The following is a 23821-nucleotide window of genomic DNA, read 5'->3' as shown; positions in this document are numbered from 1 at the left end:
TTTTGTTTAACGTATCTATTGAGATTAAGATGTGATACATGTTTGTCAAAAGCAGATCGTTTTTGATAGAAAATCATTCAGCATAATTGAACATAAAACATACGTAAGTAGAATAGTGTCTGTTCTGGTATTTTTCCAGAATCCAGAAATGACTTTCTCTTATTTTAAAATGCCTTCATTCTCACCATTCATGGAGAAGTTCACTCTGTTTGACTTCTCAAATGTATGATTCTGTTATTAAAAATAAGATGTTTTAGCTGTCAAGTGTAGTAACTGACTGTTTCTTCTCTGAGGTGTACACACATTTCGAGTAATAATCCAGAGAAATGAGATAAATTCAGTATGAAGTAGTCCTTTTTGGATGACCATAGCATCTTGTTACAAAATTATAATTTGCTTGTCTTCCAAATGATTCATTAATGGGTTTTTCTTACACATCTACATCACCTGGATTTTCTCTCTCCCTCTCACTCCCCATACCCTTCTACACCCTACTCTCTTAACATTCTTAGAACTGTTTATGGAATAGAGAGATACTTATTCACTACTTGTGTCCTCACTGACTTGATTGCTATTCAGTATTTAGTCTCTCACAATTTCTTGTCTTATCTAATCTTATGATCAGCAGAGAGCTTTCATTTTTTTTTCTTTGTGTGTGTGTGTCCACAACCCAACAGTATTTCAGATCTGAAAACGAGTTCTGTCTAGACTGTTACTGAATTCATTTATTTAACAATCACGAGTTTTACATGTGTGCCATTCTCAAGTGATATGGTGCATTATCACTTGAGAGTGGCGGACATGCTCAAATCAAAACTGTGAAGTAAATAAATCTAGTAACAGTCCAGATGAAAAATATTGTTGTTCCTGAAAGCAGAGAGGTTGTCTTCTAGAACATATACTTGTTGCAAAAAACTTGTTTTGGATGTAGGTATTACAAAGAGTGATGTGTGTTAAGTAATTAAAGCAGATATCAACCCAAAGTTTCTGTTGAACAGATGAGTACTCCATGAAGCATGATTTTGCTGCAGGTGATATATCTTTGTCTTTCTCCTAATTTGTAAAGTGGCTTATTCAGCTCACTACTGGGAATCTAAAATTTAATGTAATACACCCTTCCCTTCCTCTGACATGTAAACAACTCACATAATCAATTATCATGGACTTGTAGTTTAACATGGAAACAAAATTACAGTTAAATTTCCATACATCCAAAATTTTGCAAGGGGCATTGCTGGGCACAAGACAGTTAATCCACGAATCATTAATTAACAAAGTTTATTTTTGAGTAATGCACCAACTTTTAAGTTAATTTGGAAAAAATCATTAATAGACTCTATAACTTCCATTAACTTTCTTTGAACCCTTTAATCATTTATTAGGTACCCACTCTTTATGACAAAAATGACACCACACGATGTGCGGAAATCATGTTCTGACAAGTTCAGGTCATGTACCTGTGTGGCCATGCTGGAGTGCGTGCAACTGATGTAAACAGCCGAGTGCGAGTGAGAGAAACTGCAGGTGTTGGCTGTTTATTGTCGTTTGTTTACTAAGTTCACATGTACTACGTTTTGTTAGTAGATAGTGTGTAGAAACTAAATCATGGAATCGGACTTTAGCTCTACAACTGATGAAAATCTGTGGGTGGATTTAAATAATCTACATCTACATCTACATTTATACTCCGCAAGCCACCCAACGGTGTGTGGCGGAGGGCACTTTACGTGCCACTGTCATTACCTCCCTTTTCTGTTCCAGTCGCGTATAGTTCACGGGAAGAACGACTGTCTGAAAGCCTCCGTGCGTGCTTGAATCTCTCTAATTTTACATTCGTGATCTCCTCGGGAGGTATAAGCAGGGGGAAGCAATATATTCGATACCTCATCCAGAAACGCACCCTCTCGAAACCTGGCGAGCAAGCTACACCGCGATGCAGAGCGCCTCTCTTGCAGAGTCTGCCACTTGAGTTTGCTAAACATCTCCGTAACGCTATCACGGTTACCAAATAACCCTGTGACGAAACGCGCCGCTCTTCTTTGGAACGCTATCACGGTTACCAAATAACCCTGTGACAAAACGCGCCGCTCTTCTTTGGATCTTTTCTATCTCCTCCGTCAACCCGATTTGGTAAGGATCCCACACTGATGAGCAATACTCAAGTATAGGTCGAACGAGTGTTTTGTAAGCCACCTCCTTTGTTGATGGACTACATTTTCTAAGGACTCTCCCAATGAATCTCAACCCGGTACCCGCTTTACCAACAATTAATTTTATATGATCATTCCACTTCAAATCGTTCCGCACGTATACTCCCAGATATTTTACAGAAGTAACTGCTACTAGTGTTTGTTCCGCTATCATATAATCATGCAATAAAGGATCCTTCTTTCTATGTATTCGCAATACATTACATTTGTCTATGTTAAGGGTCAGTTGCCACTCCCTGAACCAAGTACCTATCCGCTGCAGATCTTCCTGCATTTCGCTACAATTTTCTAATGCTGCAACTTCTCTGTATACTACAGCATCATCCGCAAAAAGCCGCATGGAACTTCCGACACTATCTACTAGGTCATTTATATATATTGTGAAAAGCAATGGTCCCATAACACTCCCCTGTGACATGCCAGAGGTTACTTTAACGTCTGTAGACGTCTCTCCATTGATAACAACATGCTGTGTTCTGTTTGCTAAAAACTCTTCAATCCAGCCACACAGCTGGTCTGATATTCCGCAGGCTCTTACTTTGTTTATCAGGCGACAGTGCGGAACTGTATCGAATGCCTTCCGGAAGTCAAGGAAAATAGCATCTACCTGGGAGCCTGTAACTAATATTTTCTGGGTCTCATGAACAAATAAAGCGAGTTGGGTCTCACACGATCACTGTTTCCAGAATCCATGTTGATTCCTACAGAGTAGATTCTGGGTTTCCAAAATCGACATGATACTCGAGCAAAAAACGTGTTCTAAAATTCTACAACAGATCGACGTCAGAGATATAGGTCTATAGTTTTGCGCATCTGCTCGACGACCCTTCTTGAAGACTGGGACTACCTGTGCTCTTTTCCAATCATTTGGAACCCTCCGTTCCTCTAGAGACTTGCGGTACACGGCTGTTAGAAGGGGGGCAAGTTCTTTCGCGTACTCTGTGTAGAATCGAATTGGTATCCCGTCAGGTCCAGTGGACTTCCCTCTGTTGAGTGATTGCAGCTGCTTTTCTATTCCTTGGACACTTATTTCGATGTCAGCCATTTTTTCGTTTGTGCGAGGATTTAGAGAAGGAACTGCAGTGCGGTCTTCCTCTGTGAAACAGCTTTGGAAAAAGGTGTTTAGTATTTCAGCTTTACGCGTGTCAACCTCTGTTTCAATGCCATCATCATCTTGGAGTGTCTGGATATGCTGTTTTGAGCCACTTACAGATTTAACGTAAGACCAGAACTTCCTAGGATTTTCTGTCAAGTCGGTACATAGAATTTTACTTTCGAATTCACTGAATGCTTCACGCATAGCCCTCCTTACGCTAACTTTGACATCGTTTAGCTTCTGTTTGTCTGAGAGGTTTTGGCTGCGTTTAAACTTGGAGTGAAGCTCTCTTTGCTTTTGCAGTAGTTTCCTAACTTTGTTGTTGTACCACGGTGGGTTTTTCCCGTCCCTCACAGTTTTACTCGGCACGTACCTGTCTAAAACGCATTTTACGATTGCCTTGAACTTTTTCCATAAACACTCAACATTGTCAGTGTCGGAACAGAAATTTTTGTTTTGATCTGTTAGGTAGTCTGAAATCTGCCTTCTATTACTGTTGCTAAACAGATAAACCTTCCTCCCTTTTTTTAAAATTCCTATTAACTTCCATATTCAGGGATGCTGCAACGGCCTTATGATCACTGATTTCCTGTTCTGCACTTACAGAGTCGAAAAGTTCGGGTCTGTTTGTTATCAGTAGGTCCAAGATGTTATCTCCACGAGTCGGTTCTCTGTTTAATTGCTCGAGGTAATTTTCGGATAGTGCACTCAGTATAATGTCACTCGATGCTGTGTCCCTACCACCCGTCCTAAACATCTGAGTCTCCCAGTCTATTTCTGGTAAACTGAAATTTCCACCTAAGACTGTAACATGCTGAGAAAATTTATGTGAAATGTATTCCAAATTTTCTCTCAGTTGTTCTGCCACTAATGCTGCTGAGTCGGGAGGTCGGTAAAAGGAGCCAATTATTAACCTAGCTCGGTTGTTGAGTGTAACCTCCACCCATAATAATTCACAGGAACTATCCACTTCTACTTCACTACAGGATAAACTACTACTAACAGCGACAAACACACCACCACCGGTTGCATGCAATCTATCCTTTCTGAACACAGTCTGTGCCTTTGTAAAAATTTCGGCAGAATTTATCTCTGGCTTCAGCCAGCTTTCTGTACCTATAACGATTTCAGCTTCGGTGCTTTCTATCAGTGCTTGAAGTTCTGGTACTTTACCAATGCAGCTTCGACAGTTTACAATTACAATACTGATTGCTGCTTGGTCCCCGCAGGTCCTGATTTTGCCCCGCACCCTTTGAGGCTGTTGCCCTTTCTGTACTTGCCCGAGGCCATCTAACCTAAAAAACCGCCCAGTCCACACCACACAACCCCTGCTACCGGTGTAGCCGCTTGCTGCGTGTAGTGGACTCCTGACCTATCCAGCGGAACCCGAAACCCCACCACCCTATGGCGCAAGTCGAGGAATCTGCAGCCCACACGGTTGCAGAACCGTCTCAGCCTCTGATTCAGACCCTCCACTCGGCTCTGTACCAAAGGTCCGCAGTCAGTCCTGTCAATGATGCTGCAGATGGTGAGCTCTGTTTTCATCCCGCTAGCGAGACTGGCAGTCTTCACCAAATCAGATAGCCGCCAGAAGCCAGAGAGGATTTCCTCCGATCCATAGCGACACACATCATTGGTGCCGACATGAGCGACCACCTGCAGATGGGTGCACCCTGTACCCTTCATGGCATCCGGAAGGACTTTCCACATCTGGAATGACTCCCCCCGGTATGCACACAGAGTGCACATTGGTTTTCTTCCCCTCTCTTGCTGCCATATCCCTAAGAGGCCCCATTACGCCCATGACGTTGAAGCTCCCAACTACCAGTAAGCCCACCCTCTGCTACCGCCCGGATCATGCAGACTGAGGGGCAACCTCTGGAACAGGACAAGCAGCCGTGTCCGGCCGAAGATCAGTATCAGCCTGAGACAGAGCCTGAAACCGGTTCGTCAGACAAACTGGAGAGGCCTTCCGTTCAGCACTCCGGAATGTCTTTCGCCCCCTGCCACACCTCGAGACGACCTCCCACAGGTGAGGGATCAGCCTCAATGTGGGCAGTATCCCGGACTAATTTTGCAGCCAGATCAGGAGAACAAATACTTATCGATTGTAAACTGTGCTTGCCTCAAAAAATCAACAATTATAACTCACACTTCAATCCTTAACAATTTGAAAGAACACATAAGCAGAGCACATGAATTGTGGTATGTACAGTTTGAAGAAATAGTTGAAGAAAGGGTCTGGGCAAAGAAACTCAAAAAGAAAAATCAGTCCTGGGCATTCAGATATTGACAGCAGAGCTAATAGCAGTAACCCGGTTAAAAGAATATGACAGAGAACCATTGGAGAGTCTTTTAGCACTGCAGCAATTAGCAGTAGTGTGTTTCAAGTTAGTGTGGACCAGTGCATAATAAACTTCGTTGTTACATATCAAATCAAAGTCATTTGACAAGCTGATAAAGATTTAAAACTGCAGCAAAAGTTCAGTTTCAAGGAGAATATTTGGCAGACACCATTATTTTGACTCTCCCACGATTTAATATTGATCCTAAATAATTACAAAACTAAATGATTAAAGTGTTTTTTATTTATCCTTGAACTTCAAAAATTTCTTATTTAATCAACAGTAATGGATTTGATTCATTTGCTCATTTCACTACTCCCACAACATAAAGTTTACTGTTATGAATTAATGATAAATGATTAACTTTAACTTGTAATAAATCTACTGTAAAGTAATGCCCTGACATTTGACAATGTTAACTTGTTTAGTAACAGATTAATGTTTAATGAAGTTAACTTTTTGATTAACATTGCCCCACTGTGACCAGGGGTATCTGTATCGCCAATGACATTGCCACACTTGTAACACTGGTTCCTGTCAGATGACCAAAGATAAGTACCGGTGGGCTTGGCTAGCACTTGGATGAGTGACTGTCCAGGTCTGCCGAATGCTGTTGACAAGCGGGTTGCAATCAGCCCTTGTGAGGCCATTTGAGGATCTACTTGATTGACAAGTAGTGGTACAGTATAGAAAACTGACAACTGACAATGGCTGGAAGAGTGGTATGCTGACCTTTAATCCCTCCATGTCCACATTCAGTGACACCTATTGGTTGAGGATGACATAGCCATTTGTCGGTACCATTGGGCTTTCTTTGGCCTGTTGGGATGGGTTTATTTAGTATTTGTATCAATAGAAAGATCTCAAAAAGTAACTAATGTGCTGTAGTTGGCTATGTAATTAGTAAGTCACAAAGCTGTATGTGTAAATTTTATAACTGGTATAATTAGTTATTGTGCTGTTGAAAAATGCTGTATAGATGTGTTCATGTAATAACACTTTCAGTTATTATAGTTTTTTGTTTTATTTTATTGATCATCTAGCCTTGTCCTTGATAATTGTATAAAACTATCATCTCACCAGTGTGCTACCAGTGTGCTAACCCCCCCCCCCCCCCCCCCTCGTCACTTAATTTTTTGGTGCCGAATGGAACTGTCTAACTGTCTCTCTCTCTCTCTCTCTCTCTCTCTCTCAGTAATGTGTGAAACTTTCCTTTGTGATATTACACAAGGTGGTCAGAAACAGTCTGAAAAGTGCGTTAAGGATAGGTTGGCTGAGAAAGAGTTCTTAAGAAAAGAAATTGATACTTTGTGCCATTTCCAAGTTAATTAGCATTGAAGTTAGCCAATCTGGCTACCTCATGTGCAGATTCAAGCAGCTCGCCAGATACAATTACTGTCAGTTGTTCTTATAGAATAGATGAGAGTGCACGAGACTGCTCAGCCTTTGGCTCGGGTTTAATTCTTACTACCATCCCACATCCAAATTTGCATTGCTGTCTTGTTCAGGGTTTAGGAAACCAATCAAAGAACACCATGTTTTCTGACACTGTCTCTGGCAGCCACTTGAATTTGTGCATGCCATGGCCAGATTACCCAATTTCAGGGCTAATTAACTTGGAAATGGTGCAACGTATTGCATTTTTTCCTTAACATTTATTTCTCAGCACAGTCTGCTCTGGATCATCTGTCAAAGCTTTTCAGATTGTTGTTTATCACCCTGTATATCAGTGTCATCTAATGTAATGCAAGAAAGTTTGAAATTAAATATTTTGGTAGGAGACAAGGCTCTGGATGAATTTGTGTGGATGTTTTTATTCAATATATAATTTGTGTGTTGTCATAAAACTCACTCTGAATGTGTTTGAACGGCTTTATATAGCCAAAACATAATTTTTTTTCTCTCTCTTGTAGACATGGTCATCACCAAGACCTTTCATTCACCGCCTGCGTCTTTACAAATCTGATGCAGAAATAAATTTGATGAAGACTTCATGTGAAATAGCATCCAAAGCAATTGCAACAACGATGTCCATCACAAAGAATTGCACAACAGAACATGAATTGCAAGCTCATGTTGATTTTGAGTGTCGAATGCATGGGGCACAGCAACTTGCTTATCCCCCAGTAGTAGCTGGTGGGGATCGTGCCAATATTATTCATTACATTAACAATGACCAGGTTTTGAGAGATGGAGACATGGTACTGATGGATGCAGGTACAAATTTATATATATATATATATATATATATATATATATATATATATATATATATGTGTGTGTGTGTGTGTAATATATATACAAAGATGATGTGACTTACCGAACGAAAGCGCTGGCAGGTCGATAGACACACAAACACACACACAAAATTCAAGCTTTCGCAACAAACTGTTGCCTCATCAGGAAAGAGGGAAGGAGAGGGAAAGATGAAAGGATGTGGGTCTTAAGGGAGAGGGTAAGGAGTCATTCCAATCCCAGGAGTGGAAAGACTTACCTTAGGGGGAAAAAAGGACAGGTATACACTCGCACACACACACATATCCATCCGCACATACACAGACACAAGCAGACCAAAATGTCATATATATATAATAGAGGGAAACATTCCATGTGGGAAAAATATATCTAAAAACAAAGATGATGTGACTTACCGAACGAAAGTGCTGGCGGGTCGACAGACACACAAACAAACACAAACATACACACGAAATTCAAGCTTTCGCAACACACTGTTGCTTCATCGGGAAAGAGGAAAGGAGAGGGAAAGATATTTTTCACACCAGATCTCCAGTTGCTTTCTAGTTCACCTTTATCTCTCCCCATATATTTTTATTTTCATTTTCATTGCAGCCTCATGTTACACTTTCCACCTTCTAATACCATGTCACCCTCACAACATCCCCACAATGACCCCATTAAGTTTTATTTACATTCCCTCCGCAAACATGCCTTCACCCTAGCCAGATTGCACTCCCAAATTTTATTTACTCAGGCTTGTCTGACATTTGGCATTACCCCCAAAGGACTTACATTTAAAGTTCCCATCTCTGGCTGTAACCCTTCTTTCCATCAGTCCCTATACCAGTTCCAAACTGAACAATCCATAGCCCTCACCCACCTAATCCTTCACCTACACATCAACTCAGCCAATGAACACAACCGTCAACTCCTATCCTTAATAAAAGTCCTCAATCTTTCCTCTCCCACATCCACACTGGCTGTTCAGAGCATCCTCCTACAGGCCAACTGCAAATTAGAACAGCATGCCACCCTCCACCTCAAAAAACTATCCAATCTCCTGGTTTCCCACGTCCAGAAAGGCAACTCACTCACCCTCCACAACCTTTCCAGCAAACCTCAACCTCCTCTCACTGCACACAGACCCAGTCTCTCCCATCTACTCAATCTCCCACTTCCAGCTCCACTTCCGCCAAAACCTCAAAATTCTAATCAACACAATCTGGAACCACAACACCCCAATTCAGTAGTTAACCCTTCCTCCAAACCTCTCTCCCAATCCGAAACCTCTGTCCTATCCAAAGGCGTCACCTTCAGCCCTACTCCCAGATTCAACCAAACAGCCCTTGTCAAAGATTTACTGTCCTACACTCGTACTCTCTGCTGGAAATATCACTTTGCCACGAAGAAAAATAATCCTGATCCTACTCCTAATGATCCAGCTCCCCAAGACACAATCAAATTGAACCCTGCCTGGAACAGTTCTGTCCTCCGTCACAGATGGACCCACCTCCTCTTCCTCAAAATCACCCTCTCCAAACCTTCCAGGAATTTCTCACTTCCAGCCTTGCCTCTCAATCCTTCTTGCAAAACCTTAATCCTACTCCCAACATCACCACTGCTGAAGCCCAGGCTATCCGTGATCTGAAGGCTGACCGATCCATCGTCATTCTTCCCGCGGACAAGGGTTCCACGACCGTGGTACTTGATCGTCAGGAGTATGTGGCTGAGGGACTGCGTCAGCTTTCAGACAACACTACATACAAAGTTTGCCAAGGTAACCCCATTCCCGATGTCCAGGCGGAGCTTCAAGGAATCCTCAGAACCTTAGGCCCCCTACAAAACCTTTCACCTGACTCCAACAACCTCCTGACCCCACCGACACCCTGCACGCATACCTTCTACCTACTTCCTAAAATTCACAAACCCAATCATCCCGGCCGCCCCATTGTAGCTGGTTACCAAGCCCCCACAAAACGTATCTCTGCCTACGTAGATCAACACCTTCAACCTACATGCAGTCTCCCATCCTTCATCAAAGATACCAACCACTTTCTCGAATGCCTGGAATCCTTACCCAATCTGTTACCCCCGGAAACCACCCTTGTAACCATTGATGCCACTTCCTTACACACAAATATTCCACACGTCCAGGGCCTCACTGCGATGGAGCACTTCCTTTCACGCCGATCACCTGCCACCCTACCTAAAACCTCTTTCCTCATTACCTTAGCCAGCTTCATCCTGACTCACAACTTCTTCACTTTCGAAGGCCAGACATACCAACAATTAAAGGGAACAGCCATGGGTACCAGGATGGCCCCCTCATACGCCAACCTATTTATGGGTCGCTTAGAGGAAGCCTTCTTGGTGACCCAGGCCTTCCAACCCAAAGTTTGGTAAGGATTTATTGATAACATCTTCATGATCTGGACTCACAGTGAAGAAGAACTCCAGAATTTCCTCTCCAACCTCAACTCCTTTTGTTCCATCACATTCACCTGGTCCTACTCCAAATCCCATGCCACTTTCCTTGACGTTGACCTCCATCTGTCCAATGGCCAGCTTCACACATCCGTCCACATCAAACCCACCAACAAGCAACAGTACCTCCATTATGACAGCTGCCTCCCATTCCATATCAAACGGTCCCTTCCCTACAGCCTAGGTCTTTGTGGCAAACGAATCTGCTCCAGTCCGGAATCCCTGAACCATTACACCAACAACCTGAAAACAGCTTTCGCATCCCGCAACTACCCTCCCGACCTGGTACAGAAGCAAATAACCAGACCCACTTCCTCATCCCCTCAAACCCAGAACCTCCCACAGAAGAACCCCAAGTGCCCCACTTGTGACAGGATACTTTCCGGGATTGGATAAGACTCTGAATGTGGCTCTCCAGCAGGGATACGACTTCCTCAAATCCTGGCCGGCCGCGGTGGTCTCGCAGTTCTAGGCGCGCAGTCCGGAACCGTGCGACTGCTACGGTCGTAGGTTCGAATCCTGCCTCGGGCATGGATGTGTGTGATGTCCTTAGGTTAGTTAGGTTTAAGTAGTTCTAAGTTCCAGGGGACTGATGACCACAGCAGTTGAGTCCCATAGTGCTCAGAGCCATTTGAACCATTTGAGCCATTCCTCAAATCCTGCCCTGAAATGAGATCCATCCTTCATGAAATTCTCCCCACTCCACCAAGAGTGTCTTTCCGCTGTCCACCTAACCTTCGCAACCTCTTGGTTCATCCCTATGAAATCCCCAAACCACCTTCCCTACCCTCTGGCTCCTACCCTTGTAACAGCCCCCAGTGTAAAACCTGTCCCATGCACCCTCCCACCACCACCTACTCCAGTCCTGTAATCCGGACGGTGTACACGATCAAAGGCAGAGCCACGTGTGAAAGCACCCACGTGATTTACCAACTGACCTGCCTACACTGTGAAGCTTTCTATGTGGGAATGACCAGCAACAAACTGTCCATTCGCATGAACGGACACAGGCAGACAGTGTTTGTTGGTAATGAGGATCACCCTGTGGCTAAAGATGCCTTGGTGAATGGCCAGCACATCTTGGCACAGTGTTACACCGTCTGTGTTATCTGGATACTTCCCACTAACACCAACTTACCAGAACTCCGAAGATGGGTACTTGCCCTTCATTATATTCTCTCTTCCCATTACCCACCAGGCCTCAACCTCCGCTAATTTCAAGTTGCCGCCGCTCATACATCACCTGTCATTCAACAACATCTTTGCCTCTGTACTTCCGCCTCTACTGACATCTCTGCCAAACTCTTTACCTTTACAAATGTCTGCTTGTGTCTGTATATGTGCGGATGGATATGTGTGTGTGTGTGTGTGCGCGCGAGTGTATACCTGTCTTTTTTTCCCCCTAAGGTACGTCTTTACGCTCCCAGGATTGGAATGACTCCTTACCCTCTCCCTTAAAACCCACATCCTTTCGTCTTTCCCTCTCCTTCCCTCTTTCCTGATGAAGCAACCATTGGTTGTGAAAGCTTGAATTTTGTGTGTGTGTTTGTGTTTATTTGTGTGTCTATCAACATGCCAACGCTTTCGTTCAGTAAGTTACATCATCTTTGTTTTTAGATATATTTTTCCCACGTGGAATGTTTCCCCTCTAATATATATCTCTGTGTGTGTGTGTCTAACCAGAACTCAACACAACTGTATGGAGAGTTGTTATCATTATTCCTTCCAGTGAAAAAAGTAATATATGATACCTCCTTTTTTATAATCAAGGAAGAAAACAAATGAGTGGGGGGGGGGGGGGGGGACAAGGAGTTTATGTGTGGTAGTAATCCTAATAGTAGTAGTAGAAGTAGTAGTAGTAGTAGGACCAGCAGCAGTCATGGTGTGCTTCAGAGAACACAGCCGAGTTGCTGTTTCCAATTTTTGCACAATATTTTATGAGGTACCCAGTCATCATCTTTGTCAGGTGATGTGACTTATGCTGTTATAAATACTCACTGACTGGAGTCCAACCAGACTGTATTATTATTGGTCTCATGCTGCTAGTTACAGCTGATTGTGAGTTCTGCTCCCAGTGCCCACTATGTCGTTTGAGGATGCGGTTTGGTTTTCAAAACGGGTAATGATATTCTCTGAAATGCACAATCTCTTAACATTTCCCAACTCTGGTGGATGCGATAGCCAGCAAGATCTTAATGAATTGAGTGCAGGAATCCAGACATCATTTAAATAGAAATTTCCATCACTGTTCATAAGATTTTCTGACACATTTATTTTGATAGTTTCCTTAATTATGCTGTCTCAGAAGCTTGGCATAATATTCAAGATAATGCTCAGTGACAGCAGATTTTTTTTTTTTTTCATGTCTGTTACTGATGTTTCTTGAATCGCTCTTTGACTGTTCTAATAGTCTTCTGCAAATAATACGTGCCACATTTGTGTGAAATGTTGTGCAAACCCAGCTTTCAGAGACCTAGGTCATCCTTAACATTACAAAGAAGACTTATCTTTACTGATGGGAGAAAAGTACACTAGATGACATTTTTCCATAGGAGTCTACCAGTCTTTCTGGATATTGGACCAGTGTAGGTAGATAAGTGACTCTTGGCAAAGAAATTTCGTGCCGAGGACTCTAGACAACGTAGCTCAACGCTTTCAGGCAAGGAGAATATTGTCGAAGAATTACAACACATAAATAATGTTTTGAAGAAATGGGTACTCAAATAAGCAGATTGAGTGGGCATTGCTGCCAGAAGAAAAATGCAGCCAAGAATTGTGTATTACCTTATGCTGGTCTAATATCCAGGAGGATTGGTAGCTTCCTATGTAGACATGGCATCCAGTGTATTTTGTTCCTGTCAACAGAGATAAAAAGTCTTGAGTGTAATGTTGAAGGTGATCTAGGTCTCTGAAAACCAGGTTTGTATGATATTCCGTGCAGGTGTGACATGTATTACATGGGGCGGACTATTAGAAAAATCAAGGAGATATGCAAGGAACATTGACAACACACCTGCCTAAAACAACCAAGCAAATAATCTGTTGCCAAGCTCCATCTCGAATGTAATCATGAAATGAAATATGAGGAAACCAGTATCATGGTGCAAGTCCAAGTTTCTTTGACAACATAATTAAGAAGTCTATTGAAATAAAGGTGGTGGAAAATCTAATAAACAGGTACAATTTAAACAAGGCTTGGGTCCAGCACTCAATTTATTAAAATCTTGCCAGCTATCACATCCATCAGAGCTGGAAAATGCTAAGAGAGTGTGTGTTTCAGGGAATATCTGCATGGGCTCTGGAAACCAAACAGCATCAAAGGATATAGTTTTCATCAGGAGTCAAACTCATAATCGGCTCTAAATAGCTACTCAAGTCCAACAATAATTCACAGTCTGGTTGCTGTCGAGGCAGTGAGTACACATAATAGCTCAACACAGAGCACCTGAAGGAGAGGACTGGATCAGTAGTCAAAATATTGTGCAAAAAATAGAAAAACACCCCAACAAAACCTGAGATGACACAGGAGTAGCAGTAGTTTATTGCAAGATAAGTTTATATCGACTGAAATGCTATGGCATATGAGGAACGAAAAGAAAGAGGTAAAAGAGGGAAGATCAGAAAAACAAATGTGGGAAGTAGTTTAGAAAATAGCTATTGTGTGGAATGGTGAGATCGTTTTTGGAACAGGGAAATTAAGAGTAACATAAAAAACGAATGGGGTTGGCAGGAGACACTGGAAGCACAAAGAGTACATATTTGTAATGTTTGGGACTGAGGGGATCGACACATTACGATTGACGTGCCTGGGTAGGCAGAAACAATGGCATTTTATTCAGTCTGATAAACAAAATACAGTAACAGTTTACTGGAACAAGAGTCAGTACTACTTGATTCAGTCTGACAGGTAATCACTGAAGCACTGGAATGTCCCAGCAAGTAAGAACTGATACTGTACAGGAATGTCCTAGCGGATAATCATTGACATTGGACTGTGGATGTTCATATGTGGATGAAGTCTGTGAAGGCAGTGTCCTGTGAGATCGTGAGCTCAGAAATGAGCCTGAGACAAAGTCCCACAAAGTGATGAACTGTGGTGTACTCCAATTCATGGACCACTAGGCACAACTGGCATACAGCATAGACTGTAGAGGGCACTGGCTGGAATAACTCTGACTGATAGGTCATTATGTGCGGTTGCCATAGAGTTTGGAGTATAGAGTGCATTTGGTGAAAGAACTGTGATTGAGGAAACACTAGGTGTGCTTGGAATAAAGCTCTGTGTGTGGACTGACTGCACAGTGAACAGGAGGAGACATAAATAATCATCCAATGGAAGGATACCAATGGAGGCACCTGACCTGTGGAAGTGGGGCAGTGCCATGATGACAGTGCTGTTTGCGACAATAGGAGGCAAGGCTGGTGCCACACCGTACCATGTTGGCTGCTGGATGTTTGATTGTAAACGACGTGGGGAGCTATTTGTGTGTAGTGGATTTTTTCATTTGAGATCCAGAGGAAGTGAGGTTAGCAGGCCAGCTCTCTCTCTCTCTCTCTCTCTCTCTCTCTCTCTCTCTCTCTCTCTCTCTCTCTTTCTTGCCTCTGACTGCTGTTCTCCTTTTTGCCTATAAATCTTGGCTTCTTTTATGCAGACTGAGCTTGTGCAAGGCCTCATATATTGGTGGTTCTTCCACCCTCTTAGCTTATATCCCTTTACCATTTACAGATTATGAAGTACATTTCTCATTAGTGGGTTTATATTTCTACTTTTCAAATTTTTTTCTTACTACTGAGGGCCATGCATGGAAAATTGTCCAATGTAATGTATGATCTACTGGATACGCAGTTTCACCTTATTCACCTTGTGTGTGTGCTATATGTAGTTATCCAAAACTTAACTCAGTAGCCAACTCATTCTCTGAATCTTCATCCATACTCTGTGTACTCTGCTTAAATACCTCTTTGCATGTTGCAGTTATTCTAATATTTTCTTTGCAATTTATGCAAGAGCAATATGTAGGGGGCTGTAGTATATCCCTCACTTAATACTGGTTCTTGGAACTTGGTAAGTTGGCTTTGTTATTAATCATGAGTGTGTTACTGAGTCAAATGCTCTAAAGAAGGCAATAAATACTGCATCTATCTGATATCTATAGTCTGTGACTTTCAGAATATCATGTGAGTAAAGCACAAGTTCGGTTTCACATAGCTGATGTATTTGACATCCACTTGTGTTGCATGGAGGAGGTCATTTTGTTCAAAATATCTGTATGTTTGAGCTCAGAAAATGTTCAAAGATTCTATAACAAATGGTTTTCAATATAATGGATGGTAATTTTGTGGGCCATTTCTGCTACCATTCTGGTAGATGGAGATGGATGTGACCTGTGCGTTCTTCAAACCACAGGGTACAGTCTTTTATTCCCCCCACCCTCCCCTCCTGAAGCATGTACAGTATGTTATGGTTAAAAGAGGGGCTAACTAAGTCACAAATTTTGTATAGAATGTGTCAATGATTCTATCAGGTACTGGGACCCTGTTCGGTTTAACAGTTTTCAATTTCCTTAGTTTGAGAGTGTCTGATAGGACTTGCAACATTCTATTCATTTCTTTCCAAGATTTTCCATCTATCACAATGTCACCAGCTTATCTAGTACAATGTATCCTTTCACCATTGCCTTTTATTCCCTTTGCCTTCTTCTACATCATATGAGTAGCTTCCTCAATGAACACATTAAATAAATATGGAGATAGGCAACGTCCTTGTCTAACTCCTTTTCTAATCCTGGTCTCTTCCTCAATATTATTGATGTTTATTTTTATGCTTTGGTTCTATACAGTTGATTGATCATTCTTCTATCCTTCCAGTGAAGTCCTATTTTTTCACACCTTTGAAGAGTAGCTCCCAGTTCACACTGTCAAAAGCTTTTTCTAATTCAGTGAAGGTAACCCAAGTTCTTCTATTTATATCCATCATTCTCCCCAATAGCATGCATCATGCCAAAATTACTTCTATTGCCTCTCTGCATTCTCTAATTCCAAATTGGTCTTCTCCAGTGTACTTATCTACTTTTCCTTTTATCCTGCTTTTTAACTACATTAGTATTTGATATCCTGATGTCATTTCAGTTTTTCAGTGTGTGTGATATTTGAACAGAAATTTTATCCTTTGGTTGAAATAATATAATTTACCTTCACTCATATTGTAGCTGTGTAATTGAGCTACTAATAAATGAGCTAAATTTATTAGCTTTGCAACATAGTTTGATGAGGAGATTTTGCAGGATTATAAGAAGGGGGGGGGGGCACCACTTACCTTTTTAAAAGCTCTTTTTTTTATATGCAGGTTAAATTTGTTCAATTGGTGAATACTGAGAGAATGGATTCCAGCTTCCGGCACACAACTTACTCAACCAGGGCTGTGATGTCACTAGCAAGACATGGTAGCACACCAGACATTGTCGATAGCTGCAGTCTGCAAGCAGAAGTGGTTTTTTGAGCAGCTAATACTGTGGTTTAGATTGTCACTATTACTTTTCTAGTCTAAACTGAATTGCCCATGAAATAAGAACGAGCAGTCATAATTATGTGGTCACTCATTATAACAAAATGGCCTCCTAAGGGATGGGATGTTATGTTTTATTGTTTTCCAAAAATCTGGAATCTATTTTGAATTCACCCACTTTGGTAACAGTTAAATAAAATTTGAACCTCAGGAAACAATTAAGAACAATTCTTTCTTCTCATCTTTCACTCCATCTCTGAAGGCAATGGTGGGCTGTGGCAGGGTAAAGCTCTTTTCAGCCAGTTGTGGCACTGTTTATTTTTGATCTTAGGTTCTTATTTGGTGTGGACATAGTACATAATGCTGGTGAATTGGAGGAAGATGTTCTTATACTTACTACTTAATTGTGGTATTCTCTTTGTGCCTAGAAAAATCCTCCCTATGTGATGGTGAGACCAAAAACTCAACCAGTTGGAAGCCCTGGAAATCAACAAACATCTGGCCTCCCAGGCCTGACTTAATATTAAATGACCAAACACAGCTCAATACTTCCCCCTTCTAAATTTTATTTAATCTAAATCCTCTCTCCATTTTCCAATGCTTCCTTACACTGCCTGTTTCTTTCTGTTCCTCAATTTTCCTGTATTTATTTATTTTAATTTTATTGTGATTACCAATATACTCCATATATTCTGTTGTGACATTTATCAATTCCATCTTTTAGTCTACTTCCATATTACATTCTATATGTACTACCTCTCTAGGCTTTTCTTTAATTTCCATTTCAAGTACTAATTGTATTTTATTGGAATTGTTAAATTAATTTCAATTGTCATGTAGGAATGGTTTTTTGAGTGTAGTGTTAATGTTTTTCCTGGTGTGCCACTTCATTTTTATTTATTGTTCAACTTTTTACCTTTTAATTGCATTACCACTGCACTGTCAAAGATGACATATACTGTGTGTTTGCACTTCCGTCTAGATGAGTAACATCTTTACCAGTGTTGTTCACAAATATTGTGACTTATTTGATGATGATAGTCAATTAAAGAGTGACGATGACCTCATAAGCTGAAAACCGATTAACTAAATTAGTTAATCTGTAGAACATTCACAGTATTGTGCTTCTCATTTATTATCACATTCTAAGACAAAAAAGAAAAAAGAAAAAAAAACACTGCAAAGAAATTATCTGAATGGGGCAGGAATTGGTAAATATGATGTACATGTATTGACAAACAAGTGAGTACGATTTCAGAGAAATTGGGTGATCTATTCAAGAGAAAGAGCTTCAAAAACTGAGCAAGTCAATAATGTGTTGGTCCCCCTCTGGCTTTTACGCAAGTAATTATTCTGCTTGGCATTGTTTGATAGAGTTGTTGGATCTCCTCCTGAGGGATATCATGCCAAATTCTGTCCAACTGGTGCATTAGATCACTAAAATTTCAGCGTGTTGGAAGGCTTTGCCCATAATGCTTCAAATGTTCTCAGTTGGGGAGATATCCAACATTCTTGTTGGCCAAGGTAGGGGTTGATAAGCATGAAGACAAGCAGTAGAAACTCTCGCTGCATGCAGGCAGGCATTATCTTGCTGAAATGTAAGGCCTGGATGGCTTACCATGAAAGACAACAAAATGGGGTGTAGAGTATCATTGATGTACCGTTCTGCTGTATCGGTGCCACAGATGACAACGAGAAGGGTCTACTGTGAAAAGAAATGGCAACCCAGACCAACAGTCGTGATTGTCGGGCTGTATGGTGGGCAACAGTAAGGTCAGTATCCCACCACTGTCTGGGGCATCTCCAGACATGTCTTCAGCCTGGAATTTCATTGAACGGAGTAGAATTGTTTTCAGTGATGAGTCCTACTTTGAACTAAGCCCCAATGACTGGTGAAGACATGGCTGGAGACACTGCAGACAGTGGTGGGATGACCTGCCATATAGTCACTCCAGAAAGCAGTGGAAAACCAATCTGACCGGCATCCGCCATACGGCCTAACGACCAGGAGTGATGGTCACGGATGCTATTTCTTCTGATAGCTTGATCCCTTAAGCTGTCATCCACAGCACCCTTACAGCACAGCCCTGCGTCAATATTATTCTGTGCTCCGTTCCCTTCATGGCAAGCCATCCTAGGCCTATGTTTCAGCAAAACAATTCCAGCTTGCACTCAGTGGGGTTTCTATAGCTTGTCTTCATGCTTGCAAACCTTATCTTGGCCAGAAAGGTCACCGGATTGCACCACAATTGTGAATGTATGGAGCATTGTGTGCAGGGCCCTCCAGCCAGCTACGGATTTTGATTATCTAACATGCCACTTAGACAGAATTTGGCACGATATCCCTAAGGAGGACATCCAACAACCCTACCAATCAGTGCCAAGCCAAAGAAGTGCTTGCATAAGTGCTAGAGGCGGACCAACATGTGATTGACTTGCTCAGTTTGTGAAGCTCTTCCTCTTGAATAAATCATCCAATTTCCTGAAATTGTAATCATTTGTTTGTCTTTATATGTATGTCACATCTGCCGATTTCCGCCCATTTGGAGAATTCCTTCATGGTTCATCTTTTTTTGTCTTAAAGTGTATGTTGTTTTACCAAGAAGGGAGAAGAATCAGTTAAGATAAAAGAAATGGATATTTTCTTGATTTTTAACTTCATTTGATGAGCCTTTTTTTTTTAGCTAGGTCACATTGTTATCTTTCATTCGGTCCATTATTGTTTGCTGTTGGGGTTGTAACTATGTCGCCATTACTTGTCACCAGTGATGAGGTTGGAAAAAATTCTGAGGCAGCGTGGAATTGTTCTTTCAATGCACAACATGCTTCCAGTCATTGCTCTTTTTGCTGGTCAGTGGAAACCTTAGTCGCAAATGTGGTAACGACCCTTTTCTTTCTCAAATCTTCTACTAAAATTCACTGAACTAAGCTCTCAGAAATCCAGTTGACTCTGTTGTGTTCAGACGTTGTCCAAGCTCAAGTTCATGGTTTTTCTTGACAATTTTATCTGTTCAGGCAGTTAATAGGTGCCCAGAATGAGGTTTGTCAATTTATTATCTTTGTTATCAAGAAAACCACCTGTACACATGAGTTTTCCCTTAGTATCATCTTTGTATGCCACTTTCAGTATCATGGTAGTTTCTGTGGCATTTTTTGTAAGCAGGATACATGTCACACCTCTACTGAAAAAATATGTTTTATTCAAACTCTGCTCAACGCAACAGTACTCCGCAAACTTTTCAGTGGCATTGTTCACTAAGCTGTGTTATTCTCATGTAAGCTTGCTGTTGTGCACACCTTAAGACATTTTCATATAACAAAAAAGCATTTGCTTTATAATTTTGTCTTTTTAGTTGTTTTTCCCATTGTTTGTTTGTATTTTATTCGTGTTGCCTGTTTGTAGTGTCTTTTATACACAGTGTCAACAGCAGTTGATATTTTTGTGTTTCAGGTTGTGAGTACCACGGATACTGTAGTGACATAACTCGCACATGGCCTGTTTCGGGAAAGTTTTCAGATGAGCAACAGGTTTTATATGAGGCCTTGTTGGAAGTGCAGATGTCCTTAATACAGCACTGTTCAACATTTCCTCCACTGGATGCTCTCTTTCACCACATGTGCACTCTCATTCGGGAGAAATTAATTGCTGCAGGGGTTATTTCTCGGAGTTTTAGAAACGAAGATGGAGCTTCTGTGAGTAATACTGGAGCCTCTCTCTCATTTTTCATTTATTTTATGCCATAGTACTCAGTATTAATTATTTACTCATCATTCGACCTCACTTGATAACACTGTATGCAGAAGTTAAAGATTTCATTAAATATGTCATTAAATAAGTCACTTCCAAAGCTTTCTACATCACTCATGGGTTAGGCCGTAGGCTTGTTCTGACTGGCCAACATCTGTCTACAAGGCTACTATTCAGTTTTTTCTGAAGTGTTCTAAGTCTCTATTTTTTAAGATTTAGGTTGATCTGTCGTGTAGCATAAAGGATGTTCTTCTGTTGTTTCCGAATAGAGGTCTTATAAAATAGTAATTTAACTGACTTACAGAAATCTTACCAGTTGCAGTTGGCTTTAAACCACTTTTTCATTCTCACTTTCATGGTAGAAACCTGAGGTGTTGCACAAGAACATGTTAATGATCATTTGCGTATTGCTGGCTAATGACATTTTTAGGGTAAAGAGACTGATTATATGCAGTTCACATAGAAATTTTCTACAGCAGTTTTCTTTCTAGAAAACTTCATTTTATTTCCTGCTGTTAGCCAAGCCAGATACTTGTGGGTGAAAGACATAGTTTTGCTTGCTGCATGAAGCTCCGTCCAATAGCTGTGGTCATGCAGGTGGTGAAAGTATGTCATGCAACCCAGGGTTGAGATATTTGAGAGTATACTTACTGCAATTCATTTAGCTGTGGAGCTCTACTGTGCACAACTATTCACAGAAATATTAATTATGAGACAAGCTCTATTGCCCAAATGGTCATTATTTAGCCATTAAAATATATTATAAATATTTACCTCTTGGTATGCTGTTTTGTTCACATATATCTGAAAAGCAAAAATTAAAAAATAAAGGAAATGGATTAATGTGGATACGTACTATCCATTTATAGATTTTTCCTGTAAAAATGATTAACTATTTCTGTTCAAGAATTCCTCTGAGGAATAGAAGGTACAGATTGATTTGTAGATTATTTTAACTCAGTTCTACAGGGATGGTATTGTGTAGTATTTAATCGTGAAAATTGGCTTGAAAATGTATATATCCATTTTTGATACTAAAATGTACACATGTTGGCATTTAATGTGAACGCGTCTGCAGATGACTGTTATGCAAATTTATCACAAATGATTAATCAATCCCATTTCTGGAAGGTGGTTTTAATATGAAAAATGTAATACTGAATAATCATTCAAATTCTAAGATTGTACTTATCGTATAAAATGTACTAAATTATTGATATACTTCAAGTTTCTTAGAAATTGTGTAGTGGATGAAAAGGGAAAAAGAATTACAAAGTATTGTGTGTGTGTGTGTGTGTGTGTGTGTGTGTGTGTGTGTGTGTGTGTGTGTGTGTGTGCACGTACGCACATGCTGTAGCTCGAAGGAGGATTCATCCAAAAGCTAGCAAAGTTTCCAGTCTTGTTTGTGTGCTTTTCGACAACTCGATACTTCTGCTGTTTGATGAGTTATTACCTTCACTCCTAAATTATTTACATTCTACAAGAACATTCCATTACAAATTATTCACACACACATCAAAACACGATATTGATAAAAAATACTAGTTAGTTCATTGATTGAATCTGAGGTTCACATAGATTTCGGTGGCTGTACATAATTATGAATTCTTCCACGATGCACATTCTTGTATCAATACATCAATCCAATTTTCTTCATAATAATGTTTTTATAAACAACCTTTAATGTCATGAATATGTTTTACTCTTTACCGGCACACTCGGACAATATTCAAGGAGATTATTCACTCTGCTCTGTAGTTTGTTTTACAGGTTGCTCTTTCTTCCCCAGTATCCGTACTGTAAGTTCTACCATGACTCTAATATTTCTGATCATTTTTCTCCCAAAAATTACAGACCTGCATGCAGATGGTCTTAGGTGGACATATCTTGCTGTCTGAACACGTTGTTTCACACTTACTTTTAAATCCTGGTGTATCTGATCTTTTCTGATCAATTAGATTTCTGTATCTGCCAGATTCTTGGTTTGCTATATGAATATTTAAGTTGAAATGGGCATGCAAAGTCATGATGATGTCCATCATTCAACTTTGGATAAATTACTGAGTGAGCTTAAGTTTCCTGCAAAAGAACACTAACTTCCATATAGGAAGATATTGTAAATGGTTGGTAAAATCATAATTCCTGTAACCAATCCCTGGTCCTTTTGAAAACTGTGTAACAGAACTTCACCTATGCAAAGGCTTCTCTGCCGTCATGTGAACAGCAAAACTGGTGAACTGTATTTGGTGGTTGTACATAATTATGAATTCTTCCATGATGCACACGTATAACAAAGCTGAACCATTAGCTTTGCAATGTCTAAGTCTGATAGGACATATGTATAACCTAAGAACGGGACAAGTGCACCATCCAAGATTGTGCAAAATGAGCTCCCAAACTACATTAGAAAAAAGAAAGGAAAAAACAAGATGATGATAATTTTTTTCAGAGCAGGTCTCAGAATTCCGTAAACACACACACACACACACATACACGGCTGCATTGTGCTAGCTGATAATGTGGTAATGCAGCTTTGCAGCTCAACTGTTATGAGGGGTTGTATTGGGAAGAGTGAGCAAGGGGTGAGAGGAGGTGTGAAGGAGGAGGGGGGGGGGGGGTGGAGAGTGGGTTGGGGTGGATGAGTGGCTGATAGCTTGGAGGGAGAGGCAGCAGATGCGTGAAATAAAGAGTGTGGGAGGAAGATGAGGCACAGGAATGTGAATGTGCCATGGCCACAGGTTGTAGTGAGCTTGTGCAGCACACACTGGAATGGGGAGTGTGTTGGGAAGGGGAGATGACAGAGAAAGGAGAGACTGTGGGGAATAGGTTGTGGCTGCAGGATGAGAGAAGTTAGGGCCCTGGGGCAGCGGACTACCGGAAATTCAAGTTGGCAGGATTATAGGATTCAAGGATGTGTTGCAAGGGAAACTCCCTTCCGTATAAGAGAAGCTGGTGTTAAGGGGGAGGATACAGATGGCACCAGTTATGAAACAGACATGAAATCGAGCATGTTGTGCTCGGCAGTATGTTCTGCCACTGAGTGGTCAACTGTGCTCTTGGCCACAGTTTGGTAGTGGTCACTCATTAAATCAAAGAGAGGTACAGATAACTGCCACACTTACCATGAAACATGTGAACCTAACATATCATAATATTATGTTGAAACATCTATCATTTGTGATACATCGGAGTATT

The 23821-nt window shown here is 41.0% G+C and overlaps 1 protein-coding gene across 1 annotated transcript in view; it reads left to right on the top strand.

Annotated features, from left to right (window-relative positions):
* Positions 1-23821, top strand: part of LOC126248048 (xaa-Pro aminopeptidase 3-like) — a 230057-nt gene that overhangs the window by 178884 nt on the left and 27352 nt on the right. The window contains exons 4-5 of the mRNA XM_049948682.1: positions 7565-7868; positions 20330-20571. Of these exons, the coding sequence (XP_049804639.1) occupies positions 7565-7868; positions 20330-20571 (546 nt within the window). The remainder of the gene's footprint in view (positions 1-7564; positions 7869-20329; positions 20572-23821) is intronic.

This window comes from Schistocerca nitens, chromosome 3 (genome assembly GCF_023898315.1).
Source record: "Schistocerca nitens isolate TAMUIC-IGC-003100 chromosome 3, iqSchNite1.1, whole genome shotgun sequence".
In the NCBI taxonomy this organism is placed as follows: domain Eukaryota; kingdom Metazoa; phylum Arthropoda; class Insecta; order Orthoptera; family Acrididae; genus Schistocerca; species Schistocerca nitens.
The sequence above is the reverse complement of the archived record's forward strand: the minus strand, read 5'-3'. Positions and strand labels throughout refer to the sequence as shown.